The following is a 26496-nucleotide window of genomic DNA, read 5'->3' as shown; positions in this document are numbered from 1 at the left end:
AGGATTTAGTAATGTTAAAAATGTTTTAAAAGATAACTTTGATATGTTAGACCTAGGATTTTTAAGATATATTTTAGGAATTGAAGTTGGATACTCTCCCAGAGAGTACATACTTTCTCAAATAAAACTTGTTGCAGATATATGTGTTAAATCTGGTATTTCAGATAGTACGAAAGTGAAAACTTCTGAAGTGGTGAATGCTAAATTAAGACTTGAAGATGAGACTCTTCTTGAAGACCCCATATCTTACAGACAGTTAATTGGGTCTCTCACTTATCTGTCTATCATCAAACCAGATATAGCTTATGCAGTTCATTCTGCTAGTCAGTTTCAACATGCTCCCACAACTGTACATATGAGTGTTGTATCAAGGATCGTCAAATATATCAAAATACCATAAGGGATCTTTCTATCTTCATCTTCATATTTAGATTTACTTGTTTATATTGATGTTGATTGAAGAGGAAATCTCAATGATAGAATATCAACTACTGATTTTTGTGTTTTTTAAGAGATTCTCTGATTGCTTGGAAATATAAGAAGCAACAAAAGGTCTCATTATATTCTACTGAAGTAGAATACAGAGCTATGCCGACTACAAATATGGAACTTGTATGGTTAAAAAATGTTCTTAGAGATATGGTTGTTGTCGTTTCCAAACCTTTGAAGATGTGTTGCGATAATAAAAGTGCAATCTACATTGTCAGCAACCATACCTTTCATGAGCGCACCAAGCACATCGAGATGGACTGCCATTATGTTCGTGATGAATTCCTGAGAGGAAATATTGAGTTACCTTTTGTTACTTCAGAATTCCAACTTACGGACTTCTTTACTAAAACTCTTGTTGCTCCACGTTTTTTATTCCTTCTCAACAAACTTTCGGTGTTTACACCGTAAGTTTGAGGGGGTGTGTGTGTGTGTGTATATATATATATAGGTAAATGCTCTATAGGGGCATTTTTTTCATTTCACACATGTAATAAAACTGTTTATTAAACAGTTATTTTTTTCTCATTTTCTTATTTTTTAAATATGTAATTTTTTAGAGCCATTGGGGGCTCTATGGTCAAAATGACCATAGAGTTGTTGGGGCTCCCAACGGTTAGAAATATAACCGTTGGGAGCTCCCAACGACTCTATTGGGAGCTCCCAATGGCCCCTCTTCTCTCCTTTTTTGTTGTATATATAGGGGTGTGTTTCCCTCTATTCCTTAGTGTGCTTGTATTAAGCATTTGATCAATAAAGGCATATATTTTTACATTTTTGTGTATCTTTTCTTTGCCTTATTGATTTTTGTATTGTTCCATAGAGGACTTGTGCATGTGCACTTTTATGGTTGTGATCTTGTAAGCTTTTAAGTGGCTAGTGCTTTTGTGCTTCCGCATACTTCATTACAGTGTCTATTATATTTCCTATGGTGCACAAATTGATTGAAAATCAATACAATGCATCCACTAATGTTTTGCGATCAGATAATGCCGGAGAATTCACCTATCATAATCAGAAAGAATACCTTAATAGACATGGCATTGAACCCCAAACTACTTGTCCTAACTCTCTTCAGAAAAATGGAGTTGCTGAGAGGAAAAATAAGCATCTTGAAGTAACTAGGGCATTACTCTTTGGAATAATGTTCCTAAGTGCTATTGGGGAGATGTTGTGCTTACCTTATAAATAGAATCCCAAAGTTTTTTTTTTTCGCATAACACCTACAATATTTGGTTGTACTTGTTTTGTTCATGTGTTTGTTCATTCTAGAGATAAGCTAGATCCTAGATTTGTTAAGTGTATCTTTATAGGGTATCCTCCTAGACAAAGGGGGTACAAATGTTTTACTCATAACTAAAAAGAAGTATGTGACTATGGATGTCACTTTTTTCAAATTAACCCCTATTATTAGGGTGAGGGGGGCAACTTGGAAGTTTCTTCATGTTTACCTCTCCTGCCTATGGACACTGTTGAATGTGTTAGTGATTAACAGTTAAAGACTTGTTAGAGAGGAGAGAAAGGTTGTTATGCATGATCTTAGTTGTCAAAAGCGGCCTAGGCGACCTATGCGCAGCCCCACTGCTTGGGTAACCAGGTTTGGGCAGTGGGGCCTATATTACCGCCTAGGCTGGGACCGCCTAGGCTTAAGCCTAGGTCAGTCCACTTTTTTTTTTTTTGTTGACTTAAATCAACATATAAAAAAGGGGAAAAGGTCCTTTTCCCCTCATTTTCACCCCTCTTGTGTCTCCTCTCTCTCTCTCTCTCTCTCTCTAGGGCAGAAGAAGAAAAGAAGAAAAAGAAGAAAAAGAAGCAGTTGTTCGTTTCTCTCCTCTACAGTACATGTACCTCTCTCTCTCTCTCTCTGTGGCTTTCGAAAATATGTCTGGCTCTCGTCATGCTGAATTATTTTAGTTGATTTCATGGGTGATTTGGCTGATTTGTTGATGCTGAATTATTTTGGCTTCTAATTCATGCTATCTGAATGTCATGTGAGTGCTTGTCATAGTTGTGAATCTGTTGGGTTTTGAGACTGATTCAGATTGGGTTTCTTTTGTGTTTTACTGTTTACTGTTTATATTTAGCATCATCATAATGCTGTGTGAACTTTTGCATTTTCAGCATCATCATAATGTTGTATTGCTTAGAGAGTGCCTCTTATTTGCATTTACTGTTTATAAAAAATGCTATTATTAGCGTTTACTGTTTACTATATGCTCTATTAGAGTATACTGTTTAGTGTGTGCTCTATTTTACTGTTTATTATTTATAAAAATGATGTTAATTTTGTATATATTAACATATTATAAGTGTATGTATTTATGTATATGTATATATTGTATAGTTTATGTATTTGTTTTTCGCATATATGATATATATTATTTTTTTGTTGTCTTATTTTGATTCTGATGCTTGCTTAGGAATTTACTGTTGTCTTATTTTGATTCTGATGCGGCTTATTAATTTAGCGGTTACTGTTTACTGTTTATAAAAAATGGTATTATTTGCATTTACCTATGTCACATGGGTGCGGGGGTCCGGCAAAAATACAAAAAATTATATATATATATATATATATATATATATATATATATATATATAAAGTCCAAAAGTTGGACATAAATGACCCTGGATGCATTGACTGCACCCAGGGTCAGGTTGATCGCATCGGGTCCTGATGCGGCACCTAGTTGGAGAATCCCTGTGACATATAGGGAAAAAAAAATTCTTGGCAATTTTTATTTTAAGTCCGAGAATTGGACCAAAATGACCCTGGGTGCATTGACCACACCCAGGGTCGGGTTGACATAGGCATTTACTGTTTACTTTTTACTGTAACATAGGCATTTACTGTTTACTTTTTACTTTTTAGTGTTTCCTGTTTAGTGTGTGCTCTATTTGACTGTTTTTTGAGTTGTATTTTTTGTTGACTGTTTAGTGTTTAACTGTTTATGACTTATGTATAGTTAATATATTAACATATTATAAGTGTATGTATTTATATATATGTATATATTGTATGGTTTATGTATTTGTTTTTCACATATATGATATATATTAATATATGAGCTTATGTTATTTGTTGCTTACTCCTTTTAATTTAGCAAATTTTACATGTTTCTTTTTTTTAGATTCTTATTACTTTTTTGAACAATAGAAGGGGCTTCTTAAATTGTTTCAGCAGGTTATGTAATATAATTGCTTTACAGTGTTCATCGACATGTTATTATTTGTCTATTGCTTATTGTTGATTGATTTTATGTTATATACATGTTTCTTATTAATTTTAGTAGTTTTTTTACATATTTTGTATGTTTTTTAAATTTTTTTATTTGGGGTACCACCAAGTCTGCCTAGGCCTTTTTAGGGGCTCACCGCCTAGCGCCTATGACCACTAAGCGCAGGATCTCCTCCCTACCACACTTGGAGACTCATTCTAGGAAATAGGTCCAGATATTCCACCTCGGGAGTAAAGCCATGAAACTGTGACTTCCATGCCTACTGATCTTGATCTTCTCATAGCCCACAGAAAAGGAAAGAGAACATGTACTACTCATCCCATCAATCAATGTGTGTCTTAATTTACTTCCTTGGCCTAGCAAATATTCGTGGATAATACTGAATCAATTTCAATTCCTAATAGTGTGAGTGAGGCTTTGTAGGATCCAAAGTGGAATGAAGCTATGCAAAATGAAATGGATGCACTTCAGAAAGATCACACCTGGGTGATTGTGCATCTACCAGAGGGGAGAAAGCCAGTGGGATGTAAATGGATATATACCTTAAAATTTAGATGGATCTATCGAAAGATATAAGGCAAGATTGGTGGCTAAAAGATATAGCCAATCTTATGGAATAAACTTTCATGAACCATTTGCACGTGGCAAAACTAACCTCGATATGTGTGTGTCTTCCTCCAGGGTTCAGATCATCAGAAGAGAATGATAAAGTGTGTAGACTCAGGAAGACTATCTATGACTTGAAGCAATCATCGAGAGCTTGGTTTGACAGATTTAGCTCGACAATTATCCAATTTGGCTATACCAGGAGTGTAAGTGATCACACCCTCTTTTATAAGGGAAAGACACAAATTTCTTTCATTGTGTATGCATATGATATTGTCATTATAGGAAATGATCAAGAGAAAATCATGAGGCTAAAAAAGTATTTTCATAAAGAATTTGACATTAAAGACTTGGGCAATTGTGTTACTTCTTGGGAATTGAAGTTTTGAGATCCAAGATAGGATTTTATATCACACAAAGAAAATATACACTTGATTTGTTGAAAGAAACAAGTATGCTTGGATGCAAAGGGATTGACAGTCCAATTGAGAAAAATCACAAGCTGGGAGAACCTAGTGACGAAATATGAGGATGTTAGAAGTTATCAAAGATTGGTAGGAAAATTTATTGATATCCTATGCAGTTGGAGTAGTGAGTCGTTTTATGCATGCACCCACATATAAATGTCATATATTGGATTCTAAGATAATTGAGGCAAAAACCTAGAAAAAGAATTCTTTATTCTAACCATGGGCATCTGAATCTTGAGGTCTTACAAATGTAGATTGGGCGGGAGCTCTTGAGAATAGAAGGTCAACATTAGGTTATTTTATATAGCTAGGAGCCTAGGAGGCAACATAGTATCATGGAAGAGTAAAACAATTAGTAGTTTCGCAGTCAAGTGCAGAAGTTGAATATAGGTTATTGCAGAAGGCATGTGTGAAAGGATGTAGATGAAGTCTATGCTTATAGAGTTGAGGGAAGACATCGAGAGTCCTATCTTGCTTTATTGTGACAACAAAGCAGCCATGCAAATTGCATCTATCCAGTGTAACATGAGAGAACAAAGCACATTGACACATGAACTGTCATTTTATAAGGAAAACAGTGGAAATTGAAGAATTTTAGATTATTCATGTTCGAACTCAATTTCAGCTGGCGGACATGCTAACCAAAGCAGTGGGAAGAGCACAATTCTATGAGATAACCAGTAAGATGGAGATTCAAGATTTCTTCTCCCCATCTTTTTGGGGTGGGGGGTGGGGTGGGGTGGGGGGGGGGTGGAGGGTGGTGTTGGAAGATCTTATAATCAGATAAGGTGTCTAAAAAAGGAAGCAGTGGTTCTTCACCTCACGTGACATAGCTAGGGCATTGCTAAATGGAAGGATCTTATCACCGTCCATGAATGATAAATCATAGATCAAACTGCTGAATCGGAAAAATGCAATTTGGTGCTATCATATACCTTCGGCTAAGATCACGTGCCGGAGATGAGCGGACTCGAACCGCTGTCATCCGCCACAACATAAACCACCGCCTTTCAAGAGTGATGACAACTAGGAGGTGGGCTTGGAAGTAGCCATCCTTTGAAGAAAGCATAATAGCTCACTGGTCTAGCTCCATATATGTATATATATATATATATATATATATATATATATATATATATATATATATATAAATGCAATTTGGTGCTATCATATACCTTCGGCTAAGATCACGTGCCGGAGATGAGCGGACTCGAACCGCTGTCATCCGCCACAACATAAACCACCGCCTCTCAAGAGTGATGACAACTAGGAGGTGGGCTTGGAAGTAGCCATCCTTTGAAGAAAGCATAATAGCTCACTGGTCTAGCTCCATATATATATATATATATATATATATATATATATTGTTTATTCCAAAGTACCCGATAGGGGTATTTTGGTCTTTTCACATATAACAAAAGTTGTTTTATGAAACAACTTTTTTTATTTTTTGTTTTTTCTTTTCTTTATTTTTTTTCCTTTTGGTTCCATTAGGGACCCCACCATTATAACCTCATTCATTTTGTATATAAAGGGGTTGTTCCCCCTTATTTTTGTATTAATGTTCTCTTACTTATTCTCAATAATACTATTCTCTTTTTGCCTTTTGGCATTTTCCCTTAGTGGGTTTGTGTATTTGCACTTTATGTGCTTGTGATATTTTGTCCATTATTGACTCTTAAGTGTTATCACTTGTAATTTGTATTTTCACTTATCTCATTACATGGTATCAAAGCCATTTGGGTTCCTTGTGATCTTGGAAGATTTCTCTTAGGCTCCTTTGTGACCTAAGTTCGTTCTCTCTCCTCATCTCTACCTTCTTCTTCAATATGGAGCACGACTCAAGGGTGGAGCTCTCCGTTAAGCTCAATGGTTCGAATTATTTGATGTGGGCATCGACTATAGAGAATCATCTTCGTGGAAAGAAACTTTGGGGCTTCGTGACGGGAACCTCTCTTGAATCAACATTGAAGCTCACTATAATTGAAGGTGGTGTTGAAAAAGATCTTGATGGTGAAGACCACATTAACGCTATTATTGTGCGTGATTCATGAACAATGTTGACATAAAAATTTGTGCCAACATTGCTAAGTTTAGAAAAGCCAATGAAGTTTGGTTCTTCCTTAAGGGTATGTATACTCAAAAGAATCTATTGTAAAAAAATAAATAAATCCAATAAACATGGGGACATGAGTGTCCGCGACTATTTTAGTGCATTGTCTCTCCTTTGGGATGAGCTTGTTCTTCTTGAGCCCAAGTGGGTGGCTTCAGAAGATATTGAAATGAAAAGAAAACAAATTGAAAAAGAACATTTCTTTCAATTTCTTCACGGTCTTATACCGGAATTTGAACAAGGGCATCCCTTCTTCATAGGAGCAAGGCCTTACCTATTGAAGATGCCCTTGCCGAAGTATGCCAAAAGGAGACTCGTCTTAGTATGACTCATAAAAATGATGAAATCTTGGCTGTTATTAGGTTGGGATTAAATGTAAAAGCCTATAGGCCTCCCCATTTTGCCAAAAATGGATCCAATTATAATAATGGATTTAGAAAGGGTGTTACTTGTCACTATTTTAACGAACGGAGACATATTAGATCGGTTTACCCTAAGCTTAAGGGAAAAGTGGCTTTCGTTGGTGAAACCGTTCCAAAGAAAGACGAGTTGAACAATAATGGAGGAGACATTAAAGATGCTCTTAATCAAATTTCGTAGGCACTTCAACATCTTCTTAAGTCTTCCTCTACCTCGGGTGTCGCCATTGCCTCATCATCATTTCCTCCAAGTATGTGGATTCTCTTAGAATTCCACCTTCTTTCCTGCATTGAGAAAACGAGAGAGAGAGAGAGAAAGAGAGAGAGAGAGAGACAAAAAAAAGGTTACGAGAAGGGGGTTGCGGTTCACGATTTTTTCATCATAGAAATCGTGACCTAATGTTAATATAAATACACTTAAGTGTACACAGTGGTTTGGGTCGGGTCTGGTGTATTATCCGAACCCGGATACAAATAAAAACATACAATAAAAACATACTTATATAGAAATGGAATTCGGGTCTGGTACAGGATCCGGACCCGAAACACTATTCACCTTTTTCACCCCCCCTCAAGTTGATCATGGTTATGGACCATGCACAACTTGCCTTTAAGCGACCAAAAACGATCCTTGGTTAACCCTTTCGTAAATAGGTCCGCAACTTGTCTTTCAGTATTGACGAACTCAGGCTCAATCTCTTTTTCTTTAATTTTCTGTCTCACAAATTGTTGGTCAATCTCAATGTGCTTAGCACGACTGTGATGTACTGGATTGAATGACATGTTTATAGCACTTTGGTTGTCACATAGCAAGATAGTCTGGGAGATCTTTTCTCCTACTTCAGTCAGTAAATGTCTGATCCATGTGACTTCGGCAGTAGCAGTAGCCATAGATCTATACTCAGCCTCTGTACTCGATCTAGCGATAGCCTTTTGCTTTCTACTGCTCCAGGAGACTAAATTTCTTCCAATAAAGACACAATGTCCTGATGTAGATCTTCGTTCATCAGGATCTCCTTCCCAGTCTACATCACAATATACAGTGAGTCTATGATCATCTTTACCATATGGTTGTGGTGAGTATGTCAATCCATCCCCAATAGTCCCTTTCAGATATCTAAGGATTCTCTTGACGGCTTACATATGTTCAGTACGTGGCGCATGCATAAATTGAGACACTTGATTGACTGAATAAACAATATCAGGTCTAGTGAATGTGAGGTACTGTAATATTCCTATTATGCTTCGATACCTAGTGGGGTCGTCACACAAATTTTCATCATGAGCGCTAAGTTTTTGATGAAGCACGCTCGGAATTCCCAGAGGTTTGCAGTCTTTCATGCCTGCCTTGCTGAGAACATCTACGGTGTACTTGTGCTGAGTGAGTGTCAATCCATGAGCCTGATTATCAATTTCTACACCAAGAAAATAGCGTAGAGCTCCAAGATCTTTCATTTTGAACCTCTGACCTAGTAAGTTTTTTACTTCTTGAATGTGGGCCGCAGAGTTTCCTGTGATAACAATATCATCGACATATATCAATAACAGAGTGGTCACAGTCTGACTTCTGAAAATAAACAATGAGTGGTCCTGCATGGAACGTGAAAATCCATGTTTCTGAATCTCTAGTGAGAAGTTGTCAAACCAAGAGCGAGATGTTTGCTTCAGACCATAGATAGCTCTTTTTAACCTGCACACATGAGTTTTACAATTTTGTTCTTGATATCAAGGGGGTTGCTCCATGTACATTTCCTCCTTCAAGTCCCCATGCAAGAAAGCATTTTTTACATCAAGCTGACTCAACTTCCATTCATGTTCAACAACCAGAGAAATAATAATTCGAATTGTTCTCATTCTTACAACTGGACTAAAGGTCTCATCATCATAGTCTTGCCCTGCTTCTTGAGTGAATCCTTTTGCCACGAGCCTTGCCTTGTATCGTTCGATGGTTCCATCTGGCTTGTACTTTATCTTGTAGACCCATTTACATCCGACAACATTTTTGTCAGGTGGTCTGGGAACAACTTCCCAAGTTCCACATTCATGCAAAGCTTGCATTTCATCATTCATGGCTTCTACCCACTTGGTAGAAGTGGCTGCCTGATAGTACATAGTGGGCTCATCTTCCTTATTGAGAGCAGTTAAAAAGAGTTGAAGATCTAAGGAGAAGTTGTTATAGCTAATCCATCTGTCAATGGGATGTCGTATGCGGCTTGATTTTCTGACCTCAAGAGTGTGAGAAGGATTCAAATTGTTGACTAAGACATGATCTGAATGACTTGATGTTGTCGGTCTCTGTCTAGAATAGACAATGCCTTTGTATATGCCCGGTACTTTCTCTGAATTCTGTGGCCCCGACGTCTCGGTGTTCTCAGACATCTCTTCTTCTTGCTGCACACAATCTGATGAACATGCTTCATTGGAGCCAGCAAAAAGTTCTGAACTCAACCAAGGATAATAAACTTTAGTTGGTATATTCGTTGCATCAGCTCTGTCATCAAAATTTTGTTCATCAAAGACAACATTTCTTGAGATTCTGATACGTTTGTTGGTGGGATCATAACACCGATATCCTTTGTAGTCATCTGCGTATCCCACAAACCTACACTTTTGGGCCTTGTCTTGAAACTTGTTTCTCAGGGACCGATCAATATGCACATAGCAAACACATCCAAAAACACGCAGATCATGATAATTAGGATGAGCTCCAAAGAGACAGTGATAAGGAGACTTATTTTCCAGAACAACCATGGGCAGTCTATTTATCACATGCACGGCCGAATGAAAAACTTATGTCCATAGGTTGATGGGAAGATTGTTGTCATGAAGCATACTCATGGCACTTTCAACAATATGTCTATGTTTTCGTTCAACAATGTCATTTTGTTGAGGAGTGTGAGGACATGACACCCTCCTTCCTATCTCGTTATTTCGAAGAAAATAAATAAAATCACGGGATAAGAATTCCCCAGCTCCATCACATTAGAAAAATTGAATGGACTCAGAAAATTGATTTTTGACCAAGGAAAGGAAATTTTGAAACAAAGAGAAGACTTCTGACTTATTTTTTATGAAATATATCCAAGTGTATCGAGAATAACTATCAACAAAGATTAGATAATATTTGCTTCCAGACCCAGAGACAATTGGGGCAGGTCCTCACACATCAGAACAAATAATCTTAAAAGGTTTTGAAGCTCTCTTATTAATGGAATGAAAAGGCAATACATGACTCTTACATGAAAGACAACTAGAACATTTATGACTACTCTCATCCCCATTACGACTTTCTTTTGGAATGAGATTATTGAAAACAAGTTTCTCAATAAAATGACTATCACAATGTCCTAACCGACTATGCCATAAGAATGGCTTATTACATTCAGAGATACTAAAAACACTAGAAGAAAAGGATGAACACGACTCTAATGAAGGCTTCGAAATCAGGTGAGCAGGGCGAACATCATGACATGGGGCTTCTTCAAAGACATACATGTTGCCTCATCTCTTTCCTTCAACGAATGTTTCCCTCGTGCGTAGGTCCTTGACCTGCACAGAGAAGGGAGTGAATTCAACTGAAGCATTATTATCATCAATAAGTTTAGAGACGGAGACAATATTTTTCTTAATGTCAGGAGCATGAAGAACATCAGAAAGGGTAAGAGTGGAATGTGACATGGGAATGACAGTCTTTCCAACATGAGAAACAGGATGGTGGGATCCGTCTCCAGTGACAATCTTATTTTTTCCGAAATAAGGAATGGGGTTAGAAATTTTACCTGCATCGCCGGTTACATGAGTGGCTGCCCTTGAATCGACAAACCATGTGCCTTCATCACTCTGCTTCAATTTTAACTCTGACAAGGCCGATATCAACAAATCTTTAATCTCTCCACTGTCTCTGGTATTTGTGAACTTTCTTTTGGTTTCTGTCTGCGGACCCTTTCCTTTATTCTCTGGATTATGCCAACAATTCGCCTTGATATGCCCCTTACAAAAGAAGCAAGTAGGAATGGATCTTGGTCCCTGCGCATGAGCTGACATGTTTGGAGTAGGAAGCAAACCACGCCCTCCGTGTCCATTTCGCCCTTGTCCTCTTCGTTCCCGTCCTCTACCATAAGTCACTCCTGTGGTCAAAACTTCTTGAGTATTTGGATGATTATGAGTTTCTTCAGAGAATCCCTTCAGAGTCATCTCATACTGGATCAATTTGGCTCGTAACTCTTCGAAGGTGGGAAGAACAGGAAGGCACAGTAGTGATGTAACTATCATATTGTAGTCAGATCCCAATTCACTCAGAGTTTGTTGCACCATGTCATTATCACTAACGACACACCCTATAACTGGAAGTTGGTCTGTGATAATCTTTATCTTGTTCAAATATTCCATGATGGTCATAGAATCTTTTCTTAGCAATTGAAATTTCTCTTTTTAGAAAAACCACTCTTGCTTGAGAAACCTGTGAATACGTTTGAACCAGTCATTCCCAGAGTTGTAGCGTTGTACAATTGTCAGGAATGGCAACGAGAATCTCTTGAGACAGAGTTGATGTGATGTATGCAACAACTGATTGATCTTTCTTTTCCCAATTGAGAAATTCAACATTTTTGACAAACACGATTGAACTCGCCCCTTGGTCATCTTTTTCTTCTCTCGGGATAAATTCGGGTGGGACTGAAGTGGTTCCATCCAGGTGATTTAAGAGGCCTTGACTCCTTATGAAAGGAATAATTTGTCTCTTCCAAATCAAGAAATTTGAGGTGTTTAACTTTTCAGAAACAAGCTGGTTGAGAAAACTTGAAGAAAGGTTTGATTGAGAGTGATAAGAATCCATTGAGAATTAGAAACAACTGAAGTATCCACAAAAATTCTAACCTTCCTCTTCTTCTTTTTTGGTGAAAACAGAAGGTCATAAATGGACAGAATCAGTCAGAGGATGCAGGAACGCAGGTTCAACTTGTGAGAACTGCTATTCAACGATGTGTGAAAAACACCTTCACACGTTAAATATATTTGCAGAAATAAGAATCAGAACAGTAAAATATATTTGAATGTCCAAGTACGAGAAGAAGGGTGGACCCAAGAAGATCAAACAGGCAATATCAATGAAAGAAACAGGAATCGTGATTGATCTGGTGTTTCACGTGAGTCAATTTCAGCGATTCACGTGAAACACAACCACTCACGTTACGGTTTGGATTAGCGTGAACAAAATTCACGTGAGCCTCAGATCCAAGAGAGAGAGAGACCCACTTGAGGTGTGGGTGCATAGTATAATTCATAAAAGAGAAGAAGAATGAGGGAAGAAGAGGAGAAAAGAAGAAGAGTAGATAAGGGGTAAAAAAAATTAAAATTTCGATTGAATATCAGAACCTGTTTAGAAGAGATGAGGGCTTCAGATTGGTTGTTGATGGGTTCAGCTGAAGAAGATGGAGAGGACTCGCTGAAGAGGCTATTGATGGGCTCAGCTGAAGATGGAGAGGACTCGTTGAAGGAGTTGTTGATGGGTTCGACTGAAGGAGATGAAGGTGGCTCGCTGAAAGAAGAAGAAGAAGCCGAGTTGCACCTCACGAGAACCCTTTCCGGCCCTTAGGCAGATCTCTGCTTTGATACCATCTTAGAATTCCACCTTTTTCCCTGCATTGAGAAAACGAGAGAGAGAGAGAGAAAAGGTTACGAGAAGGGGGTTGCGGCTCACGATTTCTTCATCATAGAAACCGTGACCTAATGTTAATATAAATACACTTAAGTGTACACAGTGGTTCAGGTTGGGTCTGGTGTATTATCCGAACCCAGATACAAATAAAAACATACAATAAAAACAGACTTATACAAAAATGGAATTCGGGTCTGGTACAGGATCCAGACCCGAAACATTATTCACCTTTTTCAGATTCTAGACTCCGGTGCTTCTTTTCATATGACACCACATAAAAATATTATTTCTAAAGTCTATTCCAAGCCCACATCGTCTTATGTTTCAACGGCCGATGGAACTTCTTTAAAAATTGAAAACACTGGAATACTTGATTTAAAATATTCTCAAGATTTTTTGTTCCAAAGATAAGGGTGGTTCCAAAAATCAATTTAAATCTATTTTCCGTCTCTCAAATTACCGATCATAGTTCCTAGTGAACTAGATAAAAAAAACACCTATAAAGATAAAAATAAAAAACTAAAATAACAAAAATATATATACATATATATTACACTTTTAACAGTGTTATCACTTGTAATTTGTATTTCCACTTATCTCATTATATGTCACTGAAAATGTATTAGAGCTCAAGTGATTCACCAAAGCAACACGACCTTGAAAGCTTTTCAAGTGTCAATAGCAGGACGTTCGGTCAATCGGGGAAGATTTTTAGTAACATCTTACACACAAGCAACGGAAAACATACGAAGGCTTTGAAATATTATTTCCGAGCACTAGAACAAAATCCATTCTCACCACAAGCTTAATATGGTAGTGGTCCAAAATAGCACAGATTTTGTGTAAATCGGTAATTCTACTTCGAATCATGGTTCATTAGAATCTTCTAATCAAATGAAAGTAATTCATAATCATCAGGTTAGGATTGATCTAAACCAACCTATTCTATATACGATTCAGCATGCCAGATGTAGTTTTACTCGATCTGATTTTATATCGCATTCGAGGCCATATGGTGAAGTCGTGATTTAAGAGGGAGGATCTTTCATAGTGGATGAACATTAAAACTGTTCTTGATTTCCTTCAGTTTAATGATTCAAGATTTCTTTGCAGACATGTGGAGACAAGTTATTGGACATCCTAACATTGCTGCTCTTATCAGAAAACCCGATTTCTTATCATTTTTTATCGGGAGTAAAATTCCTGTGTCAGACTCAACAAGGCAAGAGCTGCTTGAGATAGATGGCATTTCCTACAGATTGCAAAGGGAAATACAGCTACTGGAGCATTTTGATCGTGTTCGCTGTAAACACTGCCTGGTAAGGCAGTTTATATTTACTTTCCACTTTTAAACACAAGTGATTTATTTCAAAATCTTTTCAATGTAAGATAATTTGCTGCATTTTACAAAATATAAACAAGATGAAAATCACTCGGAGCTTGTATTTTTGAACCGATGATATTTTGTGACCAAGTTATTTGACTGAATTTTATACTCTGCTGTTGGCTATTTCTGTTTATAGTTCAGTGGTTGTCTAATTGTTGACTGCATTGCAGACTCTGATTGCCAGGCGCAGTGACATGGTTGTGATGTCGAGAGATGGACCTTTGAATGCCTTTGTGAACCCACATGGCTATGTGCATGAAATCATGAACCTTAACAACACAAAAGGTTTAGCTCTTCTTGGTGGCCCTGTTACTGAGCACAGCTGGTTTCCAGGGTACGAACATATTTCCTGATTCTAGTGGAAAAGCTAAAAGAGATCCTTTACAATTGTTTGAGATGGATGACATCCACAAAAACATGAAAACTGGACTGCTTTTCTTGGGTGATCAAAATACCCTTCACAACTGGTTTTTATGTGGTCTCTCCATTTTGAGTTCATGCTTTATATTCTTACATATTACTATTTTTTGAAATCCAGATCAGATAGGTAGGTCCCATAGCTTATAGTTGTGTCCGTGCGATAAATTTGACCTTGTTGGCTAGTACTTGTACTAGGTTCATGCAACTAAACTGTCATAATGCCAGTTAACGTTCTGGTGTGTTATTTATTTCGATTTCCCATTTTTGAGGGTGAAAACTGGTGAATGATGTTTTTCAGGTATGCTTGGACCATTGCGAACTGTGCTACCTGTGGATCTAACATGGGATGGCTATTCACTGCAACAAACAAGAGGTTGCAGCCAAGATCTTTTTGGGGCATAAGGAGTTCACAAATTGCAGATGACTTGCAGTAAAAGGTCCTCTCTCTCTCTCTCTCTCTCTCTCTCTCTCTCTCTCTCTCTCTCTCTCTCTATATATATATATATATATATATATATATATATATATATATATATATATAGGAAAATGAAAACATACCCAAAAGAAAACCTACCAAATAAGAAACATTTATCAGATTTTCGGTGTTTTTTCGAAATTCTGAACTTACAGATGTGTTCAACATGATTGATTTACTACAAATCGACACTCGGATCATGCATTTTGGATGAAAAATGGTATTTGGACCCTCAAAAATTTATGAAATTGTAGGCCATTGATTTTTGAAACCTTATAAAAACATATCCATGCATCAGAATTGAATGCTCCAAGAACTGATTCCTATAAAAGCAAGCACATAGATCACATCTATAAGGTCAGAATTAAAAAAAAACAAAAATCCGATAAATGTTTCTTATTGGGTAGGTTTGGGAGGTTTTCTATTGGGTAGGTGTTCATTCCCCTATACACACACATGCACGCACACACACACACACAAAAGAGTAAGGTCAAATGGCTGAAACACAGAACAGCGTTTAGATGTGCGGTCCCACACCGTGCATCGTATTTGGACCCTTTAGTGGCAATCGCTGACCATCACTGAAGGTCTTTTTTTTTGTGTTTTTTGCATGTGTGCGTCTGATTGTTTTTGAATGAGAAGGGTGTTCGATATGACATCCTTTATATATATATATATATATATATATATATATATATATATATATATATATATATATATATATATAAGTGTGTGTGTGTGTGCATCTCTCCTTCATGGGTTTTCAGTCTGCGTGCAGCTTTGTAGAATCACGGATGTGGACCTGTGGTGAAGGATGGTGTAGTCTGAGCGCTTCTCTGCATGTTTGATTTCACCATTCATTTATCTAAGTCAGGGTTACTCGGAACATGGCCCATCTATTTTTCTCCTAGAGAGAGAGAGAGAGAAATGCCACTGTAGATAGGGAATATTGTATATATCAAGTCTAATATTTGTTTCTACAAGTGAAATTCTGCGTAGTGGATGGGGGACCCTGATGTTGAATATAGCTTTTGCATTCTCGGAATCATGGGCTTCGGATTAAGAGCTGTGTTCTATTGTGCCATCAGTATTTCCTCATGGAAAAATCTCATGATATATTAACAAAATCGCTTCTTAAACATGAGAATTGTGTGTGCGTTTTGAATGTAACTTTAAACCATTTATATTAGCGTTGGCAGCATTTATATTATTAAAACCACTTCAAATTAGGTGTTTTTGAATCTAATTTTAAGCCATTTATATTGGCTATAGCAGCATTTGACTGATTAAAAGGCATTACATTTTGGTTAAACATGTAATCGCATGATGCACTGAAAAGGGATATGTTTTGAATTATTACAAATATTGTGGGTTTTACGAATTTGTAATGTTAAATTTCAAATAATGGGGGGTCATATTTGCAACATTGATCTTAGCCAGAAGCATTGGGCCTCCATGTGCCCCTGACGTGACGGTTTATGACTAGGTTTAAGGATTTTGGACTGGTGGGGGTGAATTTGAATGGGTCAGCCAAATGTACGGTTGATTTGTAGCCAAATCAAAAGCTGATTAAGATCCAGCTCGTCAACACAAAGGAAGAGGGGTCATTTAAGATCTCATCAAGTCGTACGAAAAAACCAGTTTGTTCCTGAAGTGATTTGTTTATCAAGATAACCTTTTAAACAAGAGGATAAATTTTGAAGGTCAGATGCAACTCTGAGGCTAGGATTAATTTTCTAGAGTCTATTTTGCCTAGATCTCCTCTCTTTTACACGGAAAGTGCGTTTGGTTTGTAAAGTAGGGAACTTGTTTCTGGTGGAAATGTGCGAATTTGTTTCGCAAACAAATTGATCTAGTCATAGTTTATTATCTGGGTATTTATATGAGTGACGGTTGTTTACGACATGTATCATGACAATACCGTGGTCCTCTGTTTGTGTCCATTTATCCAGAAAAGAGGTAAAAACTGGGATATTGCATTGTGGAACACAAGCGGGCACATCTAAACAGCTCCTTGTGGATTATCATGGTTTAGTTTTTGTTAACACAATCCAACAACAGCTGGTGGAAAGGTGCATGTTTTCGGGCATGCAATGGTCAATGCGGGTGAAGGGGTGGACATTGGGCTGGGATGCTCCCACCAGACCCGATATGCTCTGATGCTCACTAGTGCCTGATGGTCCGGCCCCGACCCTAATCTCTCTCTCTCTCTCTCTCTCGGGGACCATATCTATGGACAACCTGTACTGAACATTTGTTCTAGTAGGCCAGATGCGTCTTGTGGGGTTTCAAGTGCGAATGTAAGCCCAAACCATGGCCATTTTGTGTTGGGTAGTATCTGGCTGCATAATTATGTCCTTTCATTTGGTTTGTTGAAAGGAGTTGTGCTACACTAAGCTTGATCCATATGCGAACTGAAACCACGTGGTTCATTTATTAGGTGCAGCATCGCATTTCATCAAAAGTCTTGCAGTAAAAATTGTAAATATCTACCAACGGGGGCTCTGCATGGTTGGTATTAGCTGTCAGTGCACGCCTCCCTGTGGTGGGACGTTGGGGGTCTGCCCTAACCCCAGCTTGCCTTTAAAAAAACTAAAATTGTAAATATAGTATGACAGATTTCATATTTCCAAACAATGATACCATATGCTATCTTCATCTTGTCACATAACGCTTGCAGGGCAAAATATCTATTATCAAACTCAGCGAATCTTAAGATCTACTTGCTATTTTCCCATTTTCTTCTGGCATATTCACACCGCTGTTAGAGGAAGAAGGAAAACAGAGAATCACACTTCCTATTTTTTTTAGCTGGCATATCACACCTCTGCCATCAGAAACTCAAACTGTGTAGACCATGCGAGGAAGCTGACCTCTCAAGCGTCTTCCTACCTGAATTTGAATTTCCTTCCTACCTGGTGGTTGCCAGGGGCCAGGGATGAAAGGGGAGTTTTCAACCATAATCTGACCATTTTCTTGGTCCTCGACCCACTTTAATTTGAGATAGTTTTCTGTGCAAAAGTTCCAAGCTTCACGTTGCAACTGTTTCACCGCCGAAGCTTGAGATGTTGGACTTTTTGGATCGGGTCCAACCGTATGTGTTCGTGTTTGACACAGGGCACACCAAGAGCTGCAATTAGAGTGGAGGGGCTGTTACGTGGATGTTTCAATAGGTGAATGTGAAAGGTTCTTGAATGCCATGCATGTAACTCCTACCCTCCCACTATATATAGAGATCTATGTGATCTTTCTCTCATTGGGTTAAGGGTCCTGCTCATCTTTCGACCTTTGGGTCATCTAGGGCATTGATAGGTTGAGGAGATTAATGTTGACCATCCACATCTACACAAGCTTCGACCGGATCGACCATGACAGCCTCTGGTAAGTTGTGTTCTCCATTGTTGTTTTTCGGCTGGGCCACCACGCTTCTGGGTGTAGGTGCATTGGCCTCCACATAAAGCTCACTGGAATTTTTGTTGGTGTTGTTCTCTCGTCATACTCTCGTTTGGCTTTGAAAAGTCGGACGATGATGGGGAAAGTGTTGATCAGCTCGCTGCACCCCTGCAGAGGTTGGTGGGGGTTGCTGCCGAAGAGCTTAGACGTCGAAATCCAGTTTTTAGGCTGGTTTTTTTGGAGCTCCTGCAAGGTGCTCTCCAACCACCAAAAGCAGGCACCTGCTACCATCGGGAGGTTGGACCAAGCCCTACTGGGCAGCGATTGGCCACTTGTTGTCGACTGCCGTCGATGGCTGCCCACTGGAGGCAACTGCCAGTGGTGGAGACTGGTTGGATGGTGTGGGGGCAAAACCCTAAAAAAAGGGTTTGAGAGTTGGTTGTCAAGCTTCCACTATAGCAATTGCAATAGATCCCGACCAGGGCGAGGGCTCGATCCGAACCTAGAGCTGATCCTGGGTTTCGAGTGGATCAAGTCTACGCCCATCCTGGGGGGACTAGGGGTGGCAATCGGGTTGGCGGCTCAGCATACCTCAACACGAACATGACCCTTTTATTAAACGGGTCGAATGTGGCAAACACGAACACAACCCATTTATTAAACGGGTAACCCAACACGACACGGTTAACCCGTTTAATAAACGGGTCTGGTCGACACGACCTGATTACATCTCCATCTGTATTTTGTTCTATCTTCTTTCAAGAAATGGTGCCTGTTAAAATGATTTTGTAATGATGAAACATTGTAGGTCCTTTTCGTCACTGCAAAAGTTGGTAGCATTCAGATAAAAAAATAGAATAAATAGTGACCAAGATAGGTTGATGATGCAAGAGATGGTCACCATAAATGCTTAGAGCCGCCTGAGTTTATTATTTTTGCCAGAGACTAAAGGACAAGAAAGAATCAGAGATTCAAGCAATGATGGCATTGCACTCAACCTCAATGACAAGAACAACCTCGTGCTTTAGTCTTTTGCCTCCAACTTTCCAATCTAAAAAGCCTAAGTCTTCCTTGCATCAAACAATGGTATTACTGTCACCAACAAAATTTAAATCCCAAACTATTCATCATTCATCCCCTGTCAAACGTTCTTTCAGTCAAAAGATGTTGATCTAAGGCGCCTAACTCAGAAGTCTAAACCTTCAAGACTCACTAAATTACATAAGTACCCTTAATGCAGAGAAAAAGAAAAAAAATGTGAAAACCCATTCAATGCACAAAATATCATAAGGTATTATGTCATTAAAAGCTAAGAGCCAAGAACTTATCCATTAAATAGACAAGACCAGATAGTGAGCTGCTCTATTGCACCTTTAGAAGCAAAAACATTCTTTTCGAAAACCGCATCTAGGTTATCTTCCTTGCAATGTATATATAAACGGGTTGCAGGTTGACGGGTTCAGGTAAACAGGTTGACCCGCCCGGCTAACCCGTTTATTAAACAGGTCAGCCGGGTTGGCATACCCCTAACACGAACCTGACCCATTTAACGGGTTAGGCGGGTCGACCCATTTATGACACGAACCCGTTTAAGCCAAACCCAAGCCCGCCTAAGAAGCGGGTTGGTGGGTCGTGTCAGATTTTGCCACCCCTAGGGGGGATCCAATCTGGAGCAGGATCCATTGTTTGGATCGGGTAGATCGAGTCTGCACCCGACCTGGTCATGGGACTCAATCTGGATCCAAACCTGAACCTGAACATGTTAGGGGTTTCAGGTATGTGTCAAGACCCGATCTGGTCCTGGGTCTGGACTCGACCCGAGGTTTCAAATGGATCGGGTTTGTGTTTGGCTTGATCCAACCTGGGATCTGGTTTGGATCACATCTGAACCCAGGCTGGGTCTATATTCATGGGATTCAACCCAGGATCCATTAAGACTGGGTTTGGATTTGAACTAGGTCGGATCAGGTCCAAAACTAGATCCAAGAAATGACAGAAGATAGCCACCACTTGTCAGGCCAAGCATTATATTTAGATAGATAATTGAACCAAACAGAACTGTGCAGTTACATTCACATGAGAGAGAGAGAGCTGGCAGGTAATTTAGAGGTGGGAACTGTGTGGATTAACAATTAACTTGACCGAACCTACACAACAATGAAGAGCTGGACTAGGGCTAATTCTTGTGACCCTAATTTACAGGGAGATGGACCCAGTCAGTCGAATTCCCCACGGTCCATAGCAACCCATAGCAATTAGCAAGTTGGCCTATTCAGAACCAAGCTCACCAAAACAAAGACTTCCCCACTATCGGCCAAGCTTCAAAGTCATGCACCTCATGAGCTCGGTCGTCTTACATATTTTTTAATAGTCAACAGATGCTACTCAAAGACTCCAAAATTGAGTTAAAAGTTCCCTGCAAACCAAGGTAACAACTGATGGCATGACTGCGTGACAAGCAAAGCTGCATTTCATCTGAAAATGCACTAAGACAAGATCATTAAGGCATACTACTAATGAACTGGACCAGCCAGAAGCTACTTTTGTAACAACCGTTCCCTAACAGTGGATTTAAGAATTTTTACTGCACAAGGTCTCACAAGGATACACATACTTAGGATGTGAGCACACTGGTAGCTGCTGTCTTATGTTCCACGGTTGAACAGCTCCCACCACTTTCTTCTCTGGATGGGGGGTGGTGTCAAGAGATCGAGCATTGTTTGCTTCTCTTTTACTGTCAAAGGAACACCTCTCACGAGGTCTAATGTCATGATCTGCACATTTGTCCTCTGTCTATGCCTCTGGTATGCCCAGATGCCCACAGCTGCCCCAGCTACCGCAAACTATCCAGGACACCAGGAAATTAATGCAATGACACTAACTGCTACTGTAAGGAAAGGTAAAAGACAACAGAAATATGTTAGCCCTATAGGATCCCATATGCCGTTATTGTTCTTGATCCTATTGGTGCCATCCTCTTTAACATGGTTGGTCTAAACATAAGGAGGATGGTTTGGTTATGCTTGGATCATCCGAAAAAGCAACCACAATCAATGCAGCAAACAAAGAGAATGGTGCAGACGTTAAGATTTTTTTTTTGTAAAGTCTAAATAAAGATGCAAATCTTTGTATTTATACATATAAATAAATCAGACACTGAGCAGTTAACATTTAATATTTGTTCAAGGATTATTGCTAACAAAAAGGAGAAAAGAAGGTGAAATTTGGTGAAACGAGTGCATCATGTTGCAACAGTGAAAGCTAAACTGTTAAAAAGTTTGAATGCACAACCTAGACCACACGATAGCTGAGGATAAGTGAGGTGGTTTTCTGAGTTAACTAAAGAGATAATAACGGGGACTTGGAAGTTGATCTTGATGACTTCTTGATAACATTGGAAATTTGACCAAGTTGATCCAATTCTTTCATTGAATCCAAGCCTAGCCAGGTCCAACAGGCACAGTCACATGTTTGCTAGATAACGGTTCAACTTCAGAACACAGATTACAAAGTGCTACTCCACTGTAGAAGATGTCATCTCTGATAAATGCCATGCACTTTTGAGAAGGATAGCATCAACATAGATCACACATGTTGAGCACAATCCATCTCCAAAAGTGACACTGATATGGGATCAAACACATTATTGCATACTTGACTAATCCAAAGAACGTTAGCAATTCAAGAAAGCTCCCACTTGAGTTTCATCAATTATTGCAAATACTCTTGTTCCTACAGAAACTTGCAGTGGACCCATTCAGTCTAGAAATTTCTTGTTCTTGACACAGGCACTCAAAAAGTAGACTTGTGAAACCATTTAACATACTTTTTAGACTCTTCTTTTAGATGGTAGGCACCTATGCCGCATAAACACAAACACGAGTACGAGACATGATATGGTACTTGGTATGACATGAGATATGGTACTTTGGTATGACATGAGACATGGAGACAACCATACATACATATATATATATATATATATATATATATATATATAACACGAGTACGAGACATGATATGGTACTTGGTATGACATGAGATATGGTACTTTGGTATGACATGAGACATGGAGACAACCATACATATATATATATATATATAAATATATATATATATACATATATATATATACACATATATATATATAACACGCCTAACTTTTGATCTGTTTACAAACACATGTCTAACTTTTGAGATATGAATACAAGCCTAGTTAACAAAACAATTCTTAAAAGTCAGGCATGTGTGTAAATAGGTCAAAAGTTAAGCATGTTTTGATAAAGTTTTCACACACACACACACACACACACACACACACACACATATATATATATATATAGGTAATGCAATCCTCTCTGCTTCTGTACAAACCGAGTCTTTGAAGGGCTTTTTTCATTCTTTCTTAAATCTGACTGTAAAAATGTGTTCTACATGCTTAATTTTATAGGAATCTGCTATTGGATCGTTAGATTGGGACGTGGGTAGGCTTTTATAAGGCTTGAAAATCAACAGTTAAAATTTTCATGAATTGAATATTCAAACCTCAAAAAATCATACTGTTGGGGAAAAAACACGATCACAGTGTCAATTCCTAACAAATGGACCATGCCCAACACATCTGTGAGGTCAGATTTGCAAAAAACTGCCAAAAAATCCACTTTGTATGTAGCATGAATATTCTCATTACCCTATGTGTGTGTGTGTGTGCATTCTCGTGTGCGTCATCATATACATTCAAAATTCTTAATCTAAGCCAATAAAACATGAAAACCATCTTAAGTGCCAACTTTTGAACAACAATTCCATCATTGTGCTTCAAAACATCAAATAATAAAACCAAAAAAGTGGAATTTTTAATGTAATTGATGACAAATTTTAAACGAAAAAAAAATAAAAGTAATACAAACTAAGCATTCAAGATCAATAAAAAAAAGAAAAGAAAAGATAAAGTTAAGGAATTGTGTCTATAGTGTCATGGTGCATCCAAGTCTCTTGTGGTGTCGATACGGGATACATGCTAATTGAAGTGTTTGTCTGACATAAGTAGGCGCCTTTAAATATTGGTATTAGCTGGAATAAATCCCTCAAAAGTTTTAGGGGTTAATGTAGATTTAGAAACTATGACCAAGACTATAAAGCTCTTTATAAATGTTATGTCTTTTAGTAGAAGTTATTTTGAAGGCATGGTGATACATCTAGCCAGTGAAAAGCTTTGGTTGGAGGTGAAAAAGGAAATGTTTGCTGAACATCAGGATTTCCTTTTTAACATCTGCAGAGAGGTGCTGATTACACAAAAGAGTGGATATTTTTCTGGAACCACCGTTCTTCGTTTCCAAAGAATCAGCTCAATGCAATGCAAGAAGTGCAGCTGCAATAGCTATATCTAGGAAATGGCATGGTGCAATCCAAAATTATCTGAAGCAAGGTCAATCAGCTTTCGGCTAACCTGGGATATAATGGTGGTGCTAGAAGTGCACCACCATAAATTTCAAAAGGATAAGTTTCTATTTCTTTTGCAATTTCAGTAGGGATAGAAATAATTCAAATATCACTGATTTCCATAGATGGGAGAACTGTACAAAAACCATCAAAAAGTAAAGAAAAGTAAACCATCAAAAAGTAAAGAAAATAAGTGTTTCACTAGCCCAATTGCTCAAAACGGAAGGACATAGCCACTCCAAAAGGTCAGCTGCTTGCAAAAGAAGTTGAAACAAGAGTTTTTTGAATGATTCTAGTGAATATCAAAATAGTAATTGTGAGTTGAGCAGCGATCATTTGATTTTCCTCCCCAATCTGAGTCAGAATAAACAATTAGCTCAAGAGAAGAGGAGGAGAATAACAAAAGACCTCTAGAGATAAAGTTTTGTAAATATCTAACAATCTTAATTACAACACTCATGTGAACTGTGGTAAGAGAATGTTGAAATTGGCTAACATTATGAACCGCATGCGCAATATCAGGCCTAATAATAGTTAAATAAGGTAAGGCGTCAATCATTTGGTGATACGGAGTAAAATCATCCAGAGGTGTCTCATCATCAATCTTCATTTTGACATTAATAACTTTAGGGGTATCCACCATTTTTTGGTCAGTAATTCATTTTTTGTCGATAGTATCATTAGCAAACTTGGTTTGAGAAAGTAAATATTCCCAAGGAAAATAAGCAACCTCAATTCATAAGAAAAATCTAAGAAATCCAAGATTAGTCATTTCAAAATATTTTTTAAGAATACACTTAATATACTTTACTTCCTGTTTGTCTTCACCTGTGATAATCATGTCATCAACATAAATAAGGAGAACAACAATCCCTCCATCATATTTCTTAGTAAACATGGCAGTATCAGTATAGCAAGATTTAAACCAGAGTTACCGGAAGCGCCTAGGTAAAAGGGGAAGCGCGCTTCGGAAGCGCGAAACGTCGCGCTTCCGAAGCGTGAGGGGAAGCGTCCCCCTTTTTTGGGAAGCGTGTTTCACATTTATGGGAAGTGCACTTCCCCCACGCTTCCCCCTCGCTTCCCCCATTTTTTCCATTTTTTTTGCTTCCCCCTCGCTTCCGGTTCGCTTCCTAGGTCGCTTCCGGTTCGCTTCCTAGGTCGCTTCCAAGACGGTTCAGAATTTTCTTCTAAGTAGTCCCACGCTTCCCCACTTCCTAAATTTTTGAAAGTGCTTCGCTTCCCGCTCCCGCTTCCCGTATCACTTCCCGCTCCCGCTTCCTCGACTGATAACTCTGATTTAAACCCAAGTTTGAGCATAACAAAACTAAAATGATCATATCAGGCATTGGGTGCATGTTTTAAACCATAAAGAGTCTTTCTCAATCAAAGCACCTTACCAAGAGGAGCTTCATATCGAGGAGGTGTATCCATATAAACTTCTTCTTTTAGATCTTCATTTAAAAAAACATTTTTTACATCCATTTGGTAGATAGCAAAACTTTTAACAATAAAAACAACTATGAGGGTTTTATCTAAAGTCATCCTAGCTATAGGTGCAAATGTTTCATCATAGTCTATCCCATATTCTTTTATGTAACCCTTGGCAACTAACCTGGCCTTTTTTCCTTTCTAAGGTTTCATCACTCTTAGTTTTAACTTTATAAACTCATCTGCAACCTATGATTTTCTTACCTTTAGGCAAATCAGATATTTCTCAAATTATAGAATTTTCAAGTGCTTATAATTCTTCATTCATAGCTTTTATCTGTTTGGGATATTCTTTTGCCTGATTATATGTAGCAGGTTCAAAGTACGACAAAATCTTAACTAGACAAGCTCTATTTAACTCAAATGGGTCAAATATTTTTACCGCTGATGGAACATCTCTTGAAGTCAAAGGAATAAAAAATTTGAAAATATCTCTCAAAACTCAAAAAGATTTTGTATTCCACAAATTAAATATATTCCTAAACTAAACCTCAATCTTTTATCTATCTTTCAATTATCCGACCATGGATGTAATGTTTCATTCTCTTCTCGTGATTGTCGAGTGTAGGATCACCAGTCAGGAAAGCTGATTGAAGAATGCCCTAGAGAATGAGGCTTATACTACATAGATTTTTTGAAAATACCTAAGAATACATTATGTTGTAATGTTCAGAAAATGGATTTGGATTTATGGCACAAGAGACCTGGCCACCCTATTGTATCCAAGATTCAGTCTTTTCCAAAAATGATTTTTTTTTAAATTTTGAAACATTTACATGTGAAAAATGTATTCTTAGAAAAATGAAGAGATTACCTTTTCAAGAAAGAACTTTTGTCTCTTCTCGCCCACTTGAGTTAGTACATTCAGATGTGTGGGGGCCCGCACTTGTTATATCAAA

General features: G+C 38.2%; 2 protein-coding genes across 4 annotated transcripts in view; one reads left to right on the top strand and one right to left on the bottom strand.

Moving 5' to 3' along the window:
- LOC149820390 (uncharacterized) overlaps positions 1-16439 on the top strand; it is a 94039-nt gene extending 77600 nt beyond the window's left edge. The window contains exons 8-11 of one of the 2 annotated variants that reach the window (XM_089983562.1): positions 14106-14311; positions 14550-14713; positions 15098-15236; positions 16053-16439. In XM_089983562.1, the coding sequence (XP_089839688.1) occupies positions 14106-14311; positions 14550-14713; positions 15098-15233 (506 nt within the window). In that variant the 3' untranslated portion in view covers positions 15234-15236; positions 16053-16439. Of the gene's footprint in view, positions 1-14105; positions 14312-14549; positions 14714-15097; positions 15237-16041 lie in introns of both variants that reach the window. The other variant, XM_089983563.1, reaches the window with a different exon arrangement.
- A 4337-nt stretch (positions 16440-20776) lies between these two features.
- Positions 20777-26496, bottom strand: part of LOC149820389 (cytochrome c-type biogenesis CcmH-like mitochondrial protein) — a 35196-nt gene continuing 29476 nt past the window's right edge. For both annotated transcript variants that reach the window (XM_089983565.1, XM_089983564.1), the window contains one exon: positions 20777-21510. In XM_089983565.1, coding sequence (XP_089839691.1) covers positions 21313-21510 — 198 coding nt within the window. In that variant the 3' untranslated portion in view covers positions 20777-21312. The remainder of the gene's footprint in view (positions 21511-26496) is intronic.

Source organism: Nuphar pumila, chromosome 12, assembly GCF_984573655.1.
Source record: "Nuphar pumila chromosome 12, dmNupPumi1.hap1.1, whole genome shotgun sequence".
Taxonomy (NCBI): domain Eukaryota; kingdom Viridiplantae; phylum Streptophyta; class Magnoliopsida; order Nymphaeales; family Nymphaeaceae; genus Nuphar; species Nuphar pumila.
The sequence above is the reverse complement of the archived record's forward strand: the minus strand, read 5'-3'. Positions and strand labels throughout refer to the sequence as shown.